The sequence below is a fragment of the Vitis riparia genome, chromosome 18 (assembly GCF_004353265.1).
Source record: "Vitis riparia cultivar Riparia Gloire de Montpellier isolate 1030 chromosome 18, EGFV_Vit.rip_1.0, whole genome shotgun sequence".
NCBI lineage: Eukaryota > Viridiplantae > Streptophyta > Magnoliopsida > Vitales > Vitaceae > Vitis > Vitis riparia.
Window position 1 is genome coordinate 6,841,221 of NC_048448.1, and position 21,242 is coordinate 6,862,462.

At 34.4% G+C, this 21,242-nt stretch overlaps 1 protein-coding gene across 1 annotated transcript; it reads left to right on the forward strand.

Annotated features, from left to right (window-relative positions):
* Window positions 1-11,598: 11,598 nt before the first annotated feature.
* LOC117907366 (homeobox protein knotted-1-like 2) lies at window positions 11,599-18,061 on the forward strand. Its single transcript, XM_034820883.1, has 5 exons — window positions 11,599-12,531; window positions 12,642-12,764; window positions 12,880-13,015; window positions 16,988-17,241; window positions 17,410-18,061. The coding sequence occupies exons 1-5, from the start codon at window positions 12,136-12,138 to the stop codon at window positions 17,611-17,613; spliced, it is 1,113 nt and encodes a 370-aa protein (XP_034676774.1). The 5' UTR covers window positions 11,599-12,135; the 3' UTR covers window positions 17,614-18,061.
* Window positions 18,062-21,242: the final 3,181 nt, after the last annotated feature.

Below are 21,242 nucleotides of genomic sequence, written 5' to 3' on the forward strand. Positions count from 1 at the left end.
TAAACATATAAAGAAAGAATAAATCACGTGGATGGCGAAAAATGTCGGGGAAAACTGAAAAGATGGGCCTGTCAACTATCCAGACCTCTTTGATCTGGCCCACTAAGGGAGAAGATCGTGGGCTGGCAGGAAACAATAATTGAAAAGAGACCGGTACTACACCCATGTCGAAGTCAAGAACAAGGTTAGGTGTGGTTTAGAATTGGTGGGCAGAAAGCTGGTCCAATGAATTTTTCAGCACCGATGCTTACATTGGCATAATAAAAGTCGCAAAATGCAGAGGTGGATAGAAGGCGTGTTAGATAAACATCAATGCATAAGAAATAAATCGAGGGCCATTCCTCCAAGTAGTGAAATTGAGTTTAATGTGGAGTTTACCATATAGAGAAGGGCATATCAGGTTAGCAACAATCATTTGAGGCTCTTAAATTATGGGGGGAGGGAGGGACCCACCAAGGCTTTTTTGCAACTTAAGGCCCACAAATCACATCAGCTGAAAGACTCCCACCATCTACTTCTCTAACTATGAAAGGGCCAACGGTGGGGCCCCCACCCACACAGTCTCATCTCTGTCTCAAATTACCTGGTTGCAGTGGACCCACAACCCACATGGGTGTATAGGAACCCTGCCGGGACCCAAGGCGCATAATAGACCAAGCTGAGCTGACGGGCTGAGAAGGAGAGATGGGCGTCAACATCAGAGGAGTTAACATTTGATATGATACAAGGTGGGTCCCAACGAGGTGCATGAAAAATTAAATAAAGAAATGGGGCAGTGGTTGGGACTTGGGAGGGTGAGGGTGAGGGTGAGGGTGAGGGTGAGGCGAGTGCGAGTGAAGTGAAGTGAAGTTGGGACTGACAAGGCTATGATGTCTACTGCATCGGGAAACAGCTCTCGCGCTGTTTCCGCGCGCTCCCAACCCCACCCCGAGCCACGTCCTTAAAGGTGCCAAACCACTGCCGGTGCCAGCCTCCACCCAGCTTTTATGATTACTTGATTCCGCTAATTCGCATCCCAACTTCGGCTTCAAACTCTGAGATGGTATTCTACGGTTGCTGGTAGTTTTGGCACTGCCGCTCTGTTCTCCCTGTATGTCTAGTCCCTGGTTGATGGATGTGGGGGCTCCCCATTCAAACCCTCCCTCAGTCCCTCATCCTCTATTCTTCTGCTCATCTCTCCCTCTCACTTTCTCAGACTACTACAGGGTTGACTCGGTAACAGGCTACTAGAATATAGAGGAGTTCACTTGGTGTCACACTAACACAGCGATCATATAGTAAATTGCGATGTTCGTTTCCTTATGTAAACACTAAAAATAAAAAATAAAAATAAAAATAAACCTTTCAGGATGAAAATAAATAAATAATTAAAGAAGAAAATACTAGTTTCCATTATTTTTAAATACATAAAACAATTTAAAAAACCTAATTCTTATTAAAAAAAATCATATTAAATTAAATAATCCTAATAAACTAACTAACATAGTCTTGATTTATGGAGGACTTCCACAATTCCTTAAACCAAGTTCTTCTATGTTACTTATGCTTATCACCTTTATAAAAATGTTTACAATTTGATTTTTAGAAGAACAAAATTTAAGGATAGTTTTTTTTTTTTTATCTTTTACTAACTCATGAATACAATGAAATTCGATTTTAAAGTGTTTGTTTGTTTTATGAAAATTTGAATTTTTGATGAAAGTGGTTGCTGATTTATTATTGTCATTTTATTTATTTATTTATTTATTTTTTTGAGTTTTTTTACTAACTCATGAATATAATGAAATTTTATTATTTCATAAAAAAATATTGGATTCTTAACCAATGTAATTGTTGGTTTACCATCAAGAAAAATCTTTATAACAATTTATTGAGTATGTTTTAAATCAAAGAACATTTGACCCAATAAAATCATTTAAGCAGCACCACTAGTAGTTATGGAACCTAAAATATACTCAATTTCTACATTTAATTACAAAGCGACTTCTTATTCTTTATTTGATGATTAAAAAAAAACTTTTGAACTAAGATTAATTGTATAACCTCAAGTGTTAATATGCTTCTCTACATCTCATTATCCATGCATCCATTAAATTCAATTTTATTAGCATATCTGCAAAGAATACGATTGTGTTGCATATTTTTGATGTACTTTATGATTTGTTTTACTATTTGCAAGTGAGATTCGAGTGAAAACTTCATAAATTTGCTTATAAGTCAAACTCCATATGTAATATTCGATATTAGAAAAGTTGAATAATGCATACTCTTAACCATTCTTCAAAAATTTTATAAGATCAATAAACTTACATAAGTTATTTCCCCCTAATTTCACCTCGAATCTTCTAAGAATATTACTGGCACAATTCTTTAAAAAATAAATATATTATTATCTACTTCAATTAAATCGTCCATATATAAACACATAATAAGAATGTTAATAAATTAAATTTGAAAATAAAGTTCGTTCATAATACTTTGAAATCATTTCTTAAAAAAAAAAAGGTATTTATGTGTGTTTGTCATACTCTTAGAGCTTGTTTATTCAAAACATTTTTTTTTTAGCTTATAAACTTTTTCTTCATTGTTTTGTTCATATATCTTGCAAATTGCTCAACATAAACCCCTTTTTCTAGTTTGTCATTCATAAAAGCTCATTTGACATTGATTTGAAAGATTTTCTAATGATTTTATGTAGCAAGCAATAGAATTATACCATTAATCATATCAAATCTAGCAATATGCACAAATACTTCAAAATAATCTTTAGTTTGGTTCTTGCTTTGAAGTGATAGCCTTCTTCATTTGACTTGTACTTGATTGTGTACACTCATTTAATATCAATCAACTTCTTACCATTGGGACGATTTCTAAGCTGGCATTTATTTCTTGTTTTAATTGCATGAATTTCTTCACTCATAGCTTTAAGTAAATAATCATCACTAACAACTTCCTCATAGCTTAATGAATCATAGTATACAAAGAAAACAAAATTCATTAATTCTTCACCTATTGGGTTATTATCATCACTAGCAATGTAATATGATAAGTATATAGGCAAGACACATTGACATTTTGGATGCCTTGATAATTCTAAAAGGTAAGGATTCATGATTGGCGCACTAATAGGCTACAAATTTTGGTATTTACTCTATTCTTCAAGATAAATGTAAATACTTGACAATATTTTTTCATTATAAGATCAATTTCATACTTCTTTGCTCATCAAAGATTATATCATCATTGACAATCATTTTTTTATTTATTCTTGAATTATATAATTTATAATCTTTCGTTACCTTCTTGTAACCAATAAACATCACTTTTCACCTTGATCATCAAGTCTCTTTCTTTTGCAATATATCAAATATATGTATATATGTCATGCAACCACACACCTTTAAATAATCAATATTAAGTTTTTTTATCACTCCAAGCTTTTTGTAGGATCCTGTCATAAACAATTTAAGTAGGACATTTATTGAATAAATAAACTTCATAAGAAAATGCTTCCACCAAAAAATATTTAGGTGATTGCTTTAAGTACAACATGCATATCACCATATTCATATTTTAAGTAGTAGTCCTAACTATTTTCAAAATTTTAATGGAATGTTCTCTTCATTTTTCCACACAAGCTTTAAAAATTTTATATACATCTATATATATATATATATATATATTTTTTTTTTTTACTTTAAAAAATAAACTCAAACATTTAAACTAGAATCATCAATAAAAGCAATGATATCCATTTAGAAAAACTTCCACCTAACACAAATATTGAACAGGTCAAGAGACTTCATTGTTGTTCATGATTCTCCTTTAGGAGAAGGGTCTCTATCCTACTTTTTCAAAACACATGTTTTACAACTTCATTTGTTTGGAGAATTAATAAAGGACAACTAAAAAAACTACTTTATTTGCAGTAAGTATACTTGGATTTCTAAACTTTAAATGTCAACATAAATATCATACCCGGATTCTTATCTTTACTTATAGAATTAAAGTAATGTAAATTTCTATACTTAATATTTAATGAAAATAAGTGATGCTTCACTGTCATTATTATCTTTACTATTAATCACTTGTAGTGATTGTTAATTGTCCGAACGCTCTTATAAAACATCCAAATGTTATACCTTATTTTTGAAAGTTGCCCCATAATCAATAGATTTTGGTCTTGGATGAATAATACATTATAAATAAATTTTTTGTGATCTATACTTCAATTTGATAGAAATCTCATCTTTACATTTAATCGATACCATTGCATCATTCCTAAACTTCACTTATAAATCTCATCTAACTAAAAGAAACATATTTTCTTATTGTACGTATGATTACTACAATTTGTATAAAAAAATCATGTACTTTTATTTTCTTTCTTTTGAAATACCCATGTTACTAATAAGTTTTCTGAATTTTCATCTTTTATTTTCTTTAGTAATAGCCTAAAAATTCCTCATACTTGATCTTCTAGCTCTGCATTCAAATTTGTAATGATCATATTTTTGCAATAATCAATTGAATATGATATTTATTATTTGTTTAAATTGAAGTATCATTTTTTTTCCTTTTAAACCCAATATAAAGTTTCTAACATTTTTTACTTGATTTAGAATTATCTAGGAACTTTTTTTTTAATAAGATTTAGTTGGCTTTGATTAGATTTCATTTTATAGACATGAGTTAATGTTTGTGAAAAAAAAAAAACCCCTTTCTATTTTCTTCATTTAAATAAACTTAAATTATCTTTTTAAAATCTATACTAAAATATTTTTTACCTTCTTTACTCCTTTGTAGGTATTTATCAAAATGTTCATTCACCTTCTATTGTGGTTGCATTTGTAATTTTTAAAATACTTCTATTGTGGTTGCATTTGTAATTTTTAAAATATTAGGCAATGATATCAATTAATAGATGCAAAGATAATCATCCGTAACTTTTTTCTTTTAAAATTTCATTGAATTATTTTTTTATATTTGTGTGAGTTTTGCTTGATTTATTCAATGATGTCTTACATCGAATAAAAGAGAAAGTTTTTTGCACTATATATCTATGAGTCCCTTTTAATCATGTAAATCGTATTTTAAAGTCATGAAAACCTCTTTTGTTTAAACAGGTCATTAGTATTCGTAGTTCATTTTTTATTTTTTTCTATTTTTTAATGTATAAATAATTTTAAAAATAAAAAATTTAAAGTAATTAATACACTTCCCACCTTACTTTTTATAATAATAAAATAAGAAGAGTTGAAAATTCCTACTTTTTTTTATGTCATCTATATGAATTTTAAAAATTAATCATATAATAAAAAATAAAAACTCTTTACATGGCTTTCTATCAACTCCATAAATTTTCCAAAATTTAATTTTGTAACACATTTAAATATTTATTTTATGCATGCACATATCATATCATTGTTTAATTCTCTTTTAAACATTTTCAAAATTTAACTTTGATAAGATATTCAAAATTTGGATGCATGTGTCATATCATCGATTAAAGATATTGTATGTAAGTTCCACTTTAGTAGTAAGTTCATACATAAAATAAGAAAATATTAGAAATTTAATTGTTATGAAAATATTGAAAATTAACTTGGAAATTAACAAGGATAAGAAATATAATATTTTGAAAATTAATTATTTTTTAAAATTAACTTGGAAAAATATATTAATAAGTTATTAACCCAGTGTTCCATTTGAATATATTTTTTATTTTTATTTTTAAAAATTTTAAATAGTAGTATTTCTTAAATAAAATATAACAAAATTTACATACTTACCTTGAAAAATAATAGTTTTAAAATTTATTTAAATTTTTTTGAGGTATTAAAAAAAATTTAAAACATTTAAGATATATATATATATATATATATATAAATTATTATCTTAAATTTAAAAAATTTTAAAAGTGATTTATAAAAAATCTATAACTTTTTATATAAGATGTTCCACTTTAATATAATTTTTTTAAATTTAAAATATAAAAAATATATCCAAAAATAATCCTAATTAATCATTTTTAAAAAATCTTAAAGAAATTCGAAACAATATATGTATGATGTTTATTTATTATGGATAAAAATCTTACACGAGAATTTGGAGTTGGTTTTTATACAAAAAAAAAAAAAAAAAACCCCAAAGGACATTTTATTATAAGAAAGATAGAGCATAATACAAAGATTTGCTTGTTTTGGTTTCATCACTCATCCATTTTTTGGAATTTTCTGCTCTTTTATCGTTTGTACTATAATGACACTTTTTGATTGGTCTCGATGACAATCGAAAAGATATCAAAAGGTTTGAAAAAATCATATTCTCGTGAATGCGATTATGTCGTATTTGTGAAGATACCGATTACTTATTTAGTTTAGGTTATGCTTGAAAGTAAATGACTAACTCTAATTACTTAGGCTACGTGAGTAAATGAGGCAAAATATTTTATTATATTTTTTCCATTTCATTGCCATCTAGAACAATCCAAAGAAAAGGTAAATAAATTAGAAATAAAATAAAAGTAAAACCTAAACAAGACCCTTTATTCTAGTTCTAATTTTGATGAAACTGTACACAAATTTAAAGGGATAAATTCAAGTCTATCAAAGATTTGTTTTGAATAACTTCTTTTAGAAGAAATGCTAATTGGATGACTGATGTCAAGAAGAATATTTTATCAAATATAATTGATCTTTTTAATCTCATTGAATCACAACTTGCTATGTATTGACATGTAGTGATAAATTAATTAAACAGATACCAAATGTGGCAACATATACGAAAAGAGAGGATCGAAAATGGCGTGCTGCCTTTATGGCCTCACATTCAAACTTTGTGGTGGCTACACGTGTCAGCGAGTAGAATTTTACGCTCCAGTGACATGGCAAACATGCAAGGGGATTAAGGGGAAAATTCAGATCAAGTGGGCCACTAGAGAATGGAATTAATAAAACAGCAATGAATAAAACTGGGTAGAAAGGTGAGACTCAGATTCTCTTGGTTGTGACTTTGGAGATCAGTAGGGTTGCGTGTGTTATGATGGTGCGGTCTCTAAGTGCATGTGGAATAGAAGTAGATTCTCTGTCTCTGATCTTTTTTATAATTTTTAAGTTCGGTAGGCCTCTGTAATCTTTTCCTTTTAAGTGTGTTATGTAATCTTTTCCTTTTAAGTGTGTTATGCATGGGCATGGGCAGATTCAACAATTTTAAAAGCCCGCCATGCATGTTTGATAAAATTTGACATCTATAATTTATACTTTATCAAAGCATTCAATTGCAGAGACCATGATATTAAGAATTGACGTAAAGTTAATCACAAAGTGCCGAAAAGTGTAAGCTGGTGATTCGCTTCCATAAGTAAATGTGAGAAACAGAAAGAAAAAGGGAGGTGGGAAGACCAAACTAGAATCAGTTCCTATGATTCACGCTTTAAATAATTGCAGAAGGGAAATGGAGGCCCGGACAATGGCATTTTCTGAAAAGAATGGTTGATTCTGCAATTTGATTTTTGACACGGACGTAAGTTTCTGGATACATGTATTAGTTTTATATGCCTGGCACTGTGTGGCTGCTAAATCTAATGACAAGAAGCATGCCACAAAGCATGGATAAAGGAGGCATCAACACCAATTATAGCTGGTTTCCTTTGCATTAGTTGAATTTTAAAATGACCAGAAATGTTTGTCAGTCAAAAATAAATTGGCTTACTCACTGAAAAGTTGGTAACAGTGGAAGTGTTGTTGGGTGACATCTGCTTGGCAGTTGGCAGCAACAAGGAAGGGGAAAAATAAAGAAAAACCTCGCAAGCCAAGTGAGCGCTTCTCTTCAAAAATCGCAACAATCAACGTCATGCTAGCGGGATGCCCATGGCATTTTGCCAAAAAGCTGCTTTCCAATTGAAATGATCGGGGTGCCTCTGTTCAATGACACAAAAGGATAGGAAACTTGGTACTATCCCATATATAATCGTCCTTGTGTGTTCCTTGATTTCTTTACCTCTCACCATCAAATCAACCTCATGATGGACCTTTAATCACAATTCCCATCTAATCTTCTGACGGAGTCTAGTGCCCCGTTGATGCGTTTCCATATTCAACCATTGATTTTCCCCTTTATGAAAAGGGGCCTTTATTGACTGACTTGCTAATTACCCCCCTCAACCTCCTTTCGCGTTCACTAATAAGGCACAAAAGCCGAATATTTTACCTAAAAAAAGGTAATTGAGAATTGTGTTAGCTTTGCCTTTATCATGTTTTAAAATGCTAAGCAGCTGGAGGGAGGGAGGATCAATGACCAATTATGTCAACCATATTGGCCTCGAGAACCTAATTACGTGAACCATACGAGTCCACGTGGCTTGATCTTTATTGCGTGAATTATAATCCAAAGATTATGTCATTGGATTCCCCTCATTAAGTTTGATTGGTTGCTTAAACAAGTGTTTACTAAGAGACAATGGATAGGATACATAGCTGTATGGGATCTACTTTCCACTCGGCTGCACACTCCAAAATTGTAATGTGGAAGTTGACCATTAAAATAATAGCAGAGGTCTGTTGAATAACGCGTGGAAGCAACCAAAAGGAATGTAAAGGGATGTTTCATTCATATTTGATATTACTCACCCATTAAAAAATGGTACCCAGGTGAAACAGGAAGTACGTGCAAATTTGGTGGGCACTTGTGGGCTAACGTGAAACCATTCATTTATATACCTCAAGTTATCTAGATTATGCATCGCACGATGTTCTTTTGAGTTTGAAATCTTAATTCGTTGGCATCTCCTACAGGCTCAGCTTTCAAACGGTATGGTAAACAATATTCTAACACTGGGATTTTGCCACGAAACTATTGGGGAGCATCCTTGAATTTTCACCCCAAATTACTTGGGTCCCCGGCACAACAACTAAGAGTAGGTTCTCGAAATTTTATTTTAACAAATGAATTTTATATAACGATTGCAGCGGCATCACCCCTTCAGTCTCTCTTTTTCTTCGTTCTGAAATCTGCTCTCACTTCATGAAATGACAGGAAAAGCTTCTTTAATAAGTCGGTGATGATGATGACGATGGGATGGGCAAAAGTTTTGGAGCAACAATAACGTTAGAAGAGAAAGAAAAAAAAAAAGGAAGAAGAAACACAACCACACAACTAAGTAGAGCTGTATTCAAGGCCACAATATGAGCTAGTTAATTAGGACCAGGAATGATTGTGTTACTCGCTCTGACTCGTCATTAAAGAGCATGATAAATATATTTATTTATTTATGCTTTGAAAAGGCTTATTATTATTATTATCATTATTATTATTATATTCATGAATAGGTGATGGGTGAAAATATTTGCAAATAAAATGGGTTAAGTGGAGTGGACGCTGTAGGCACATGCGTAATCCCATTGGCAAGGGGAGGGGGAGGGGGGATAAGGAGAATGAAAAGGGGAAATTTTTAGGGGATTGGGAAGTGAGCGTAGGAATTGAAAAAAAAATAAAAATGAAGGGAAGAGGAGGGTTGGGGGCATTGAATGACAAATGAAGGTGGGTACTCTGAGCAGCTGTGTTGGAAACGTCCAATCCCCCCTTCAGAGAAAGAAAGCAAAGGAGCGGTCGGGGTGGCCCCCACTATTTTAGTAGCGCGGCACATCCGGGAGTATTAGGGATCGTGAGTCCCACCTCTGTTAAACAGTAGCACTGCTAGTGGCAGCTGGTGAGCTTTTGAGTAGGTCTTGTTGACTACTTCCCTGAGCTGAGCTCTGGGCTCTCTTTTTATCAGTCTTTGCGAAGAGTGGAGAGAACTCAGAGAAGTGGTGGACGCCGCCAGCTATTCCTCGTTGCAAATGCAACCCGGCCACAGCTCCACCCATTTTCATTTATGTCTCGGTTTGTCTCTTTACCCTTCATGTCTCTTTCTATGCACGTGGTAATCCTGCAACTGGTTATCAGAAACAGTACAACATTACTCCCATAGAATCAGGCCCTTTGTCACTGTTTACCGTTGAAATTTCGTACCATAAAGATCTGTCCCTAGCCCATACCCATCGCCCACCGGTACAAACAGAGATGAGGCATGAGGTCCTCCCCCACCCTAATCTAACTTTTTGGGTTTTTAATCCTCGATTTACATTTAATTTTTACAACCAAAACACAGCAGAATGATTAGGTGGTGTCATTGGCGAATGACGAGGATTTGGACACCTCCAACACCATGAAACTAGGTGGAGAATGGAGATGTCCATGACGAGAATCTGGAAACCTCCTAAGACCCTGAACCTAGGTCCTAGGTGGGCTCAACATCCCTCCCTTATTTCAAATGAAGCCATTCAATCATTGGCACGTATGTGGGGCAAAATCACATGTCAAACTCTTCTCCTGATAATTTCTACGCCTTGAATGCCAGGGACCATGGTGGGTCGGTTTAGATCACGCAGTATTTTCTTTGCTTTGCATTCTTTTTTCCGAGTAAAACTAAGTTGGACAAAAATTCTTAAAATGGTAGATGCAATCAAACAAGTAACCACACAAAAGCAGAAATTGAAGGATAATTGGATCCAACATGGTAACCCCCATTTATAGACTGTCCATAATGGGCAATTTAGCTCACCACACCGACCAAATTAAACCCTAAATTAATGGGGACACGTTTTGCCACCATTACTTTTCATAATTGTACCACGGATGGCATTGGCTTATTTTTTTATTTTTTATTTTTAATGATAATGGTTTTCCCCTCTGGACTTGTTGGCAACTTTCTATTATAATAATAAAATCTCTCCCACACTTTCAGACAACTAAATTAGAACTTGATGATGGATTTTTGTCAACTGAGTATTTCAAAATCCATGCTTACCCAATTATCAGGAAATACAGTTGATTAATTTTGAGTATGATCTATATCATAAAAACATTTAAGTGGAGTATTATTACTAAGGCTCTTAATTTTTGTCGCTTTAATGGTTTTCTAGTATATCTAAAATCAACCAACTACTTTCAATGGATATACGACTTATGAAAGCATCGTTTTATCAATTTAGTATTGGAAAATAAACTTAGTACACCCATTCTATGTAACCAATGCCACATCCTCTTAATAATAATAATAAAAGAAACTAATTAAAAGATTCGACAATCTTTCGAATCATTCATTTAGATGGCAATTCTTGAAATTAGATTACGATGTCGTAGCTTTGCTAAAGATTTAATTATTTTTGAACTGGGAATGGGGTTCCCACTTCCAAATTCACAGTTCATTTGACTTTTGGAATTGCAAATTGCTTGACCTCAAATCCACGTGAACAAATCCAGAATAAAAGTTAGATTTTCGACATCCCAGATAGAGAATTCCACAATAAAATTCAGTCACGCACAACAAAGGACAGCTCTAATTAATTGACAACAGGAAAAAAGCAAGGATATGGTTAGGATGGATGGTTTCCAGGAGCAGTAGTAGGAGGCTGCCCATTCACAAGTTCTGCCCAATAGTTGGATTTCTCAGATTTGCATGAACAGCTCCACCCTATCTCCACAAGGGGATCGCAAATATAAAGGACATAATATCAATTTGGAAAACGAAAAGGCAACCAAAACGGTGAAAATAAAAGCGTCCGTGAGAGAAAAGGAACCAATAAAAGAAAAAAAAATTCTACCTTGTTGCCTTATCTCCTGTCTTGCTTTGCTTTTAATTATCAAGTATTTCTTTTTTCTTCAACAAAGTCAGTCTTGTCAGCCACCATATACACGGGGCCGTTGCCGGTTCCGGCTGAGCTGCTTTCATCCCCACATCATGTGAGTTTGGCCCTCTCCGACATGCCAAAGTGCCGGTGCAACTTCGTTTCCGCCTTCTCTCAAACCACAATAATTTTTTGTCTTCAAATTTCTATAGCCATTTATTTTGTCTCTCGCAATTAAAGAATGAGTTTCTCACCCATTTGATTCCACATGGGAATGAAAACACTGTCGTGGTTTCTATTTGGTCGTTTTGAGATGTTTTCAATGGTAACAGACGGCTAGTTGTGCCCATTCCCTAGGGTTTCTGAGTCTTTCTCTGACTATACCTTCGGTTATAGTTTAGGGTTTTGGGTTTTTTTTTCCTTACAAATTTTTCTACGAGTAGTGCTCATCTGGATTTGTTGAGAAATGGAGGATTATAATCAACTGGGGGAGAATACGGCCTCTAGAGCTAGTTTCTTGTACACTTCTTCGGTTCTTGCACCGAATTCCTCAGTGTATGGGAGAACGAGCAGCGGCTCTAATGCGAATAATCAACAGACCCAGGTGCCCATCAACACCTTTCATCTTCAATCGGGCGAGTGTTTTCAATCTGAAGCACATCCGGTAGTGAAGACCGAAGCGAGCACTTCTCAACATGCTCAGAAATTTCACTACCCTATAATTAGAGGGCACCAAACAGTTGATCATCAGCAACAGCAACAAGGGAACGAAAGCTTCAATGAAGTTGAAGCCATTAAAGCCAAGATCATCGCCCATCCTCAATATTCCAACCTTTTGGAAGCTTACATGGATTGTCAAAAGGTAATCCCTTCTCCAAAACCCAATATATATATATATACATACGCAGAAGAAAATTACAAGCACCAGGGAGAATTCATCTTAAAGATTTAACTCTCTCTTGCTGGGATTAGGTGGGAGCCCCACCCGAAGTAGTAGAGCGACTTGCGGCTGTTCGCCAGGAGTTCGAGTCACGGCAGCGATCTTCAGTCACTTGCAGAGATGCTTCAAAGGACCCAGAACTGGACCAGTTCATGGTGAATCCATAACCCGTCCCAGTAATTTTACCTAATCGAATTGAAGCTTTGTCTTCAAAGTTTCTCGAGGTTTAGTTGGTTAATTTTGATGTTTGATATTTGAATCAATATGTAGGAAGCTTACTACGACATGCTGGTGAAATATCGGGAAGAACTAACAAGGCCACTACAAGAGGCAACGGATTTCATGCGTAGGATCGAATCACAGCTAAATATGCTTAGCAATGGTCCCGTGCGGATCTTCACCTCCGGTACTCCCTCTTTCCATATATATGTATATATGTATGCCACGTTCTCAAGAATGACAGAAAGAGAGAGAATGCCGGAAGCCAAAGAATAAAAGTTACACAATCGCTGTTGCAGAGATGGGTTTGGTTTGGTTGGGTTTGGTTTTGCTTTTACTGTGTGGAACTGATAGTTCTATTGACCGGACTCCTAGAACTCTCTGGATTTCCATCCACTACCTATTTCTACTCCTACTTCCTCGTGAAGGAAACTTTGACCCGCTAAAGAGAGTGAGGCATCTGATTATAGAATCGGCAGTAGTAAACCCTAATCACGAGTCTATATAGTAAATCATTTGATTTGGGTTTTACATACATAGTACTTACCACCAAAACACACATGAGTGAAGCAAAGACAAAAGGCTATTATTCTATAAACAACGATGAAGTCACACGTTCGCTTCTCTAATCCGATAGCTTTATTGGTTCTGAGCCTCTGACAGGTCATTATTATAAGGGTTCCTCCCTGAAATCTAAACCCTCTCGGTCTTTGATCTCTTTGATTCCATAGCCTCGAGATGGACGGCGTCATCATTGTCGTCATTTCCAGGAGCGTTCTTCGTTTCGATTAAAAAAAGACTCAAAATCAATGTGTTCTTGGTTTTCATCATGGCTTAGGAAAATGGAGATGAAGACATAGGATGCTGTTCAAACCAGTGCTACTCCATGTAGCCTGTACGGATGTGTCAGGATTCTTTCCACATCTGATAATTTTTTAACTTCTTTAAATATATTCTCACTTTTGTTTTTGTTTACGCCCCTTCACCACACGAGAGATGCATAAATCAAACAATGTGTTTCCTCATTATTTTATAATACTACACAATTTTGAGGGAAAAACACCTCAATTCTTCCGCGGTATGCTTTGCTGGTTTTTGCTGTTTAATACCAAGAAATAAGAAATGCCTTAAAATACTTCTGAAAGAGAGTAAGCTGTTCTTCATACGCTGATAGATGTAGAGTTGCGGTTGCCGGCTTTAAGTAATTCTTGCTCATTACAGGGTCACATGCTTGGTAAATTCCTCTTGTTTTGTTTCATCTTTTATTTCATCTTTCCTCAGACAGGCCAGCTTGCTTTGTGCAGCAAAATATTACTTCTTTTGATTGGTGGTTACTTAAGTGCGTCCAACCTCGTTAAGTCTGGTTGTTTTGTTTTTTTAATGTTTTTTATGATGTGTTTTTTGTCGACCTATATTTACTGGGTTTTTCTTCTTCTTCTTCTTTTCAATTAAACCAGGAATTCACCGAATGAGTATCTTTTTCCCATGCTAATGAACTTGTTCAGGTCTATAGGTATTTGCGGGAGAACCAAATCTACACTAGCAGCAGTTGCTTATTGGCTTGAATTCTTTGGTTGGTTGTGCTATATTACTTTTCATCAGAATTTCTTCGTGGGTTTTATAGTATTGTTGTTTGTAAGTGGAAGCGGTGGACTTTCAAACTGTTCTCTTACAGTGTCAGCTCGTCTTTTTTATGTAGTTCTCCTATTTATCATGTTTGTCGATGGTAATTGGAAGTTAGATGTCAATGGACCTAACATAGATGATGTTCAGGCAGTGTTCCTTTCTGTACATTGCCAAATTAGTTATAGGTTCGAATTAGGCCATATTTATGCCTTTGAATCAATTGCATCAAGAGAAAGTCAGAAACGATCGTTCAAGTAACTGCTGTGAATTTCTGGATATAGCCTTATTATTTTAATTTGGCACTTGAAAGAAAAGAATGACAATTTCTTTTTCTTCTATTTCTTTTTAATTTTTTGGCTCCAATCTGGAATGACCATGAACATTTTCCTCTCTCAAGCTCATTATCAAGTTTCTCCTCCAGTTTTCCAGCTTTTTTCTCTCTTACAAATTGCCTAGAAGTTGGGTCAATTGGCTAACATTGCCATTTCCAATTTGTCGAACCTCGCTGACCTGGTGAGTACCCTCAACTCTTTTCAGGAAAAAGTGCCATCTTCTACTGAGGGAATATGATCCTATAATGGCTGCTGTAAATATTACAGGATTGTAAAATATGTTGAAGGAACCTCATACAAACACTTGTCAATGATCTTCAGGGAGTTAATTATAAGTGAGGGATTGCCCCAATTTGAATTTTCGTCAATTCACATCTAGAAGTACGTGTATCTTCATGTACATCCTTTCCTTGTATTGTTATCTCTGTCTAGACTTCAAGCTATATTCCAGTGCCTTCTCTATTTTGGTTATGCTAAGGTTGAAGCTTCCTCTTTTAGATGGGTAGTGCTCGTAGAGATCACTACATTCTATTGCAAAGCGAGTTTTAAACAAAGTTTTGTGGATCGCATTGTTTGATTTATATGGTGATGTGGTGCTATAAAACTATAGTGGATTATGATTGAATTACCATTGTTATTCATGATATGAAACACGTAGAATCAATCTCGATGTATCTTATTACCTTATTTTTTACTTTGGAAAGTCAGAAATTTCATCTTATGCAGAGAACACTTGCGTATATTATTAGATTATATTAGGGAATCAATATATTTGAATTTTAATTGTAACTTTTCTCATATTATAGTTTCTAAATAACTGCAACTTGGTTCATTTCATTAAGCAATTGCTAATGGAAGCCTTGTGCTTCCTCCTCGTTTTCTCAACCCTTAGCTTTAAGCACAGGACCAAGGAAGAATTTTAACAAGACAATCTACCATAATTTGGACATGTAAAACAATATGAGTGAGGACATTAGTAAGAAGTAAACGCCCAAGCATGAAGATGCTAAAAAGATAAGGTGAAAGCCAAAGGGAATGTGTTTTACCCTGAGGGCACACTCTTGTCATGGTGAAATCTTTAAAGGTTTATTTGAGCAAGTGAGAGTCACTTTGGTTGCAGGCATTGTCGCATATAAATAAGCAATCTTGATGTCTTGGGATTGTGAGTTTGGGAGGTTCTAGATGTTATTTGAATCTCATTTTGGTCAAGCATAAAATATTCATATTTACTTTTAATATGATTTATGGCACAAAAAGTAGAAGTCCCATTTACGCAAATATCATTTAATGATAGTCTTTTGTAAAACTTGTCTAAAATAACAATGCTTGCAAGCTAATCATTGTGCTCATTACAGCATAGGTCTAGCAAGTGTTTTCTAGATTTGAGAATCACTCATGATTTGATTCATATTTTGATTTAGCAGTCAATATGACTGCTTGGAAAGCTGTAGGTCTAGCGAGTGTTTTCTAGATTGTAGGATCACTCATGATTTGATGCAAATTCTGATTTGATAATCAATATGACTGCTCAGTAATATCTTTGGTGATAAAGATCCATATGCATCAACCTTGCATAATGATGGAAAATATAAGTAGGACATTATTTTCAGTAGATCAGTGCGCTAGACTAGCAGAAGAAAAGGGTTGGCTAGTCTATTTTACTTGGATGAACTTACTACCAAACTGAATGTACTTGTTAACTTTTTTGGTTGAGTATATTTGGTAAATAACTTATACTGCAGCTAGTGAAGAAGATGCATATCCTCTGTTACCTATTGATATGACTAATGATCATATGATGATAGAAGATGACTTCAATGCATATCCTTTATTGCCTACTGAAATCACATGTGAACTTATAATGTTAGAAGATGATCTTATTTTCAGTAAAAATATATGTTCTTTTAATGGTATGTTTTTTCGTACCCAATAAGGAAAAGAAAATGAAAATCCATTTGGACCTTTTCTTTTTCGTTGGGAGTGTGAATGAAATAGAAAAGGAAAGAAAGTCAAGTAACTGTTCCATGTGATCAAATAATTTGAAGTGCCCTTTACTGTTAAATTTCTATTTGTGTGGTATCAAAAGTACATATCATCAAAGTGCATAAATGGTGAATGTAATGTTGCTATGAAATATCATGCCTTGTGTTTGCCAGTTGTTCAAGACTCTATTAATGCATTTCCAACCAATGAATGCACAGATGAGAAGTGCGAGGGTGTTGGTTCCTCAGAAGAGGATCAAGACAACAGTGGTGGGGAAACCGAACTTCCTGAGATTGATCCACGGGCGGAAGATAGAGAACTTAAGAACCACCTGTTGAGGAAGTATAGTGGTTACTTAAGTAGTCTCAAGCAAGAGCTTTCCAAGAAAAAGAAGAAAGGGAAACTACCCAAAGACGCCAGGCAGAAGCTACTCAATTGGTGGGAGTTACACTACAAATGGCCATACCCCTCAGTATGCATATCCTCTTTGAACTGTATCCTACACTTAGTCAAACCGTTAGAATGATCTTTACATAAAATTCTAAATTGGAACAAAGTATACATGTCACTAATTTTTTTTTTTTCTTGTTCCTTGTTCTTGAGATATTAATGCAGTGACACACTTCTGATGATTTCACAGGAGACAGAGAAGGTGGCCTTGGCTGAAACTACTGGTTTGGACCAGAAACAAATTAATAATTGGTTCATCAACCAAAGGAAAAGACACTGGAAACCTTCTGAAGATATGCAATTCATGGTGATGGATGGCCTCCATCCCCAGAATGCAGCCCTCTATATGGAAAGTCACTATATGGGCGATGGTGCTTATCGTTTGGGGCCATGAAAGAACAAGCAGCAGGGAGGAATAGGTTGAATCCACTACTCAAGCAGGGTGGCTATAGAGGACGTCAGCCTAGTTGCATGGTCAGGTGAAGCAGGAAAGCTGTTAGTCATGCTGCCTGATTGTAATTGTAAGAGTCGGGTATAATGTTCTTGACAACCCAGTCTGTCATTTATAAGAACACAAGTGACCCATTATAGTTCTATGTATCTTGTTTATATGTTTTTTGAGATCATTCAAGATGGATTGTTGTGGCCTTTCATGGTGCAACTTACTTCAGTCTTGTGACATTGCCATTTGTTTCCTGTTCTCTTAGAAGATGGTGTACTAGTTTTCTGGAGTATGTAATCAGGTGAGAGTATATATCTCCAGGAGGAGTTTGGAATTCCTAGCATGTGTAATATATTTAAGCTCTTCAAGTTGATGCATGTAAGATCGTTTCTAGCTCTTAGTTGTATATTGTGATCTGAAGGAGAGTCCATATAAAGTTTTACTGAGTAGTTGTTTTCCAGAGAAGTAGCCTGACCATTGGTTTTTACACTTGTGGTGAACCTCAAACATCCAAATGCAAGTCAATCCCTCTTAGAAATGCCTGTTTGATATTGAAAGTGCATATTATAACAGCACATGCATAGCACCTTTGTTAGACATTACCGAAATTTATGGATTTTCAGTTTGCCATGACAATTATGCAAAAGGCATATGTAGGTTTCATTCCACCTACAAGCTCTCTTCCCTTTGGAGCCTTGTTTTAAGATCAGTTGAGGCAATTCTAGGAAGCGCCACCGAGAGATGTCATTTGAAAGGTGTGTGTGACCTCATGCGACCAGTCCAACTCCCCAACTGCATACAATGCATACATACATATATATATATATATATATATATATACATATACACCATGTGGCAAAGAAAGAGTGTTTAATGGCTATGGTGGTGATTGAAGAAAGGCCTCCGGGCCCTCCACAAGGATTTTAAGGTGTAGTCGAATGAATAAACATAATTGGAAATGTAAAAGCTTAATTATAGAGAAGTTCCTGGGGGTGAAAAAGGCTAGTTCAAGAGTTGGTGATATTTGGCTGTGTTCTCATATGCTTTCCTCGATCCTTCTCACAAGTGGCGTTGTTACATCAGTTGTCTGATCAGAGTGGTCCATAGGCTTCTACAGCTAGCCATGGAATCTGTAACAACCTCACAGACTCGCAGGCTCACAGCGTCCCTTTCCTAATTTAGAATTGGGCCGTTTCGTCGTGGACCTCCCCACTAGTCTATTGGGGTGGACACCCGTTACCATTTGTCGGCATTGCTGCCATTCGTTGTCTTGTCAAATGAGTCGTTGGTTGAAAATAGGGTGGGCCTAGCAATCAGTTTGATGGGCACCCGAACTGCATTTCGGGACCCACATGGATTCGTGGATCCATAACTTTCTACCCAATCGTCAATTCCAGATTAGTTTCTTGTTGACCTTGCAACCATAATTGTGCTTTTACGGTTTTACCATTAACCTGGCCTGGTAAGAGACACAGAGTTGCTTTCTCAAATTTTACCCCCAAAACAATCAATAAACAAGCTATCTTTCAGATGGCTTCACCAAAGTAGGCTTGGGCCAAATAATTTGTTTAATGGCCACGGCCGCCTATTATGAGCCTGGGAATCAGCCCATCACATTATCTGTTGGTCACGCTCCTATTCTACTTTGTTATGCCTGAAGTATGTGCTAGCACTGACCACTGTTATAGTTGATAACACAGTATGTTTTATATATACATATAGTGGTGCATGGGAGTACAACTCAATTCGTCACCAGTCACGACATAAAATAGGAAAACACAAACCCATACATATTAAGTGGGTTGCAGACTTGCAGTGGATGATGCGATGATGAATGCAACCACGTAAAAAATCATCATTTTTAGCACCACTATATTCTGTTACGACTTTAGTCCACTGTAAATAAGATATTATATATATATAGTTGGCCCATTATCTCAGAACCTAAAAGTTTTTAAGTCAATAAACATCTGATCATAATATTAGAATAATATTGTTCTATGGAGAGAGAGTCATGAGTCTGAACCCATTCTGTGAGGCAGAAAGTGAATTAGAAGCAGTAACATAGCCATTCCTGTGATTAATGTATGTCACCATAGACGTGGTTAATTTTGCTTCCTCCATTACGGCATAGGAGGACACCATTAATATCGCCAAATTATTACAAGCCTTGAAAATCTATTAGGATCAGGTAGACCTGCCGGTGGCATTGGCCCATCAGATAAAAGGCTTGAACACGATTGCCAAGTGGAGACACGGCCACTGATATCTTTATTTCTTAGCCGAAATGATTAATGGCCATCTTTTACCCATTGGGTCCCTGGATCCCCGCAATTTCATTTACTTTTCTTTCATTTCGAAGGAAAGATAATTTTACCTGGACTAACTTTTCAAATAGGCCAAGTGTGGTAATATTCTTTATCTTGTAATTATTTATAAATTCTATAATTAAATCCCAAGAAACAGTCAGCAAAACATTTAAGGTGACGTATAAAAACTTAATTGTTACTGCTCATAAATTGTAGGACTTAGAATAAGCAGCACTGACTAAGGTTTCAGATAAGATATTTATGCCATTGTATATGAAAAGTTTTAAAAAAGAGAAACAAAGTTAAAAGATTTTTTTTGTTTTTTTTAATATGTGGATGACATGAAATAAAATACAACAAAAAGTTTAAGGCTATATTTGGTTCTCATAAAATTTGAGAAAAAATGTGAGAAAAAAAAAAAAAAATAAAGGAGAAAAGTGGAAGATAAGAAGAAATAAAGAAAAATAAAAAATATATTAAAAATCAATAAATTATTTTTATATATTTTTTCAAATTCATCCTATTTATTTTCTTTCATTGTATAAAGATTAAATAATTTTAAAATGTATAAACTTTTAACTAATTTTAATTATATTTGATTTTTTTTTTTGAAATCAAATATAAGAAAACCATTTTCTTTAATTTTTTTTTTCTTAGTACTTTCCAAAATCAAACATAGCCTTAAGAAAAAATGGGAAAAATATTTTAAGTATTATTAAACTAAAAATGAACATGGAAAAGAAAATCATTGTAGAGAGACAAAGAGTGGAAAATGGATAGTTATAGGAAGAAGACTTGGAATGAATCCTTTACAAATAAAACTTTATGAGCCAAACTATCCTATTTATAAGCCTTAAGTAAACTTGTACAATTAATTTTTCATTGTAAACATAAAAATCATCATGTGGATTTGTATGATCATCCACAAAGTCTCATGTAAATTTATAACCGTCTTTAATTTAGATGATCATCACAAATTATGTTTTATTAAAAATCTTACTAGAAAATGCCTTAATGGAAGAAAAAAAAAAAGGTATAATATTTTTTAAATTCTTTTAGACTAGTGAGACAAAATCCAACAAAAAAAAGTATAATATGATATCATTCATATTATTCAGTTTCTTTTTATATCGACATAATTATGTTTTCTTAAATATTTCATTTTAGAGCTATTTGAATCCTTACATTCGATGAATGTGTATGAGCTTTATGTTGCAATAGACAAGACTTTTATCAATAACCCTATTAAATATCATTTGATTTTATTAATTG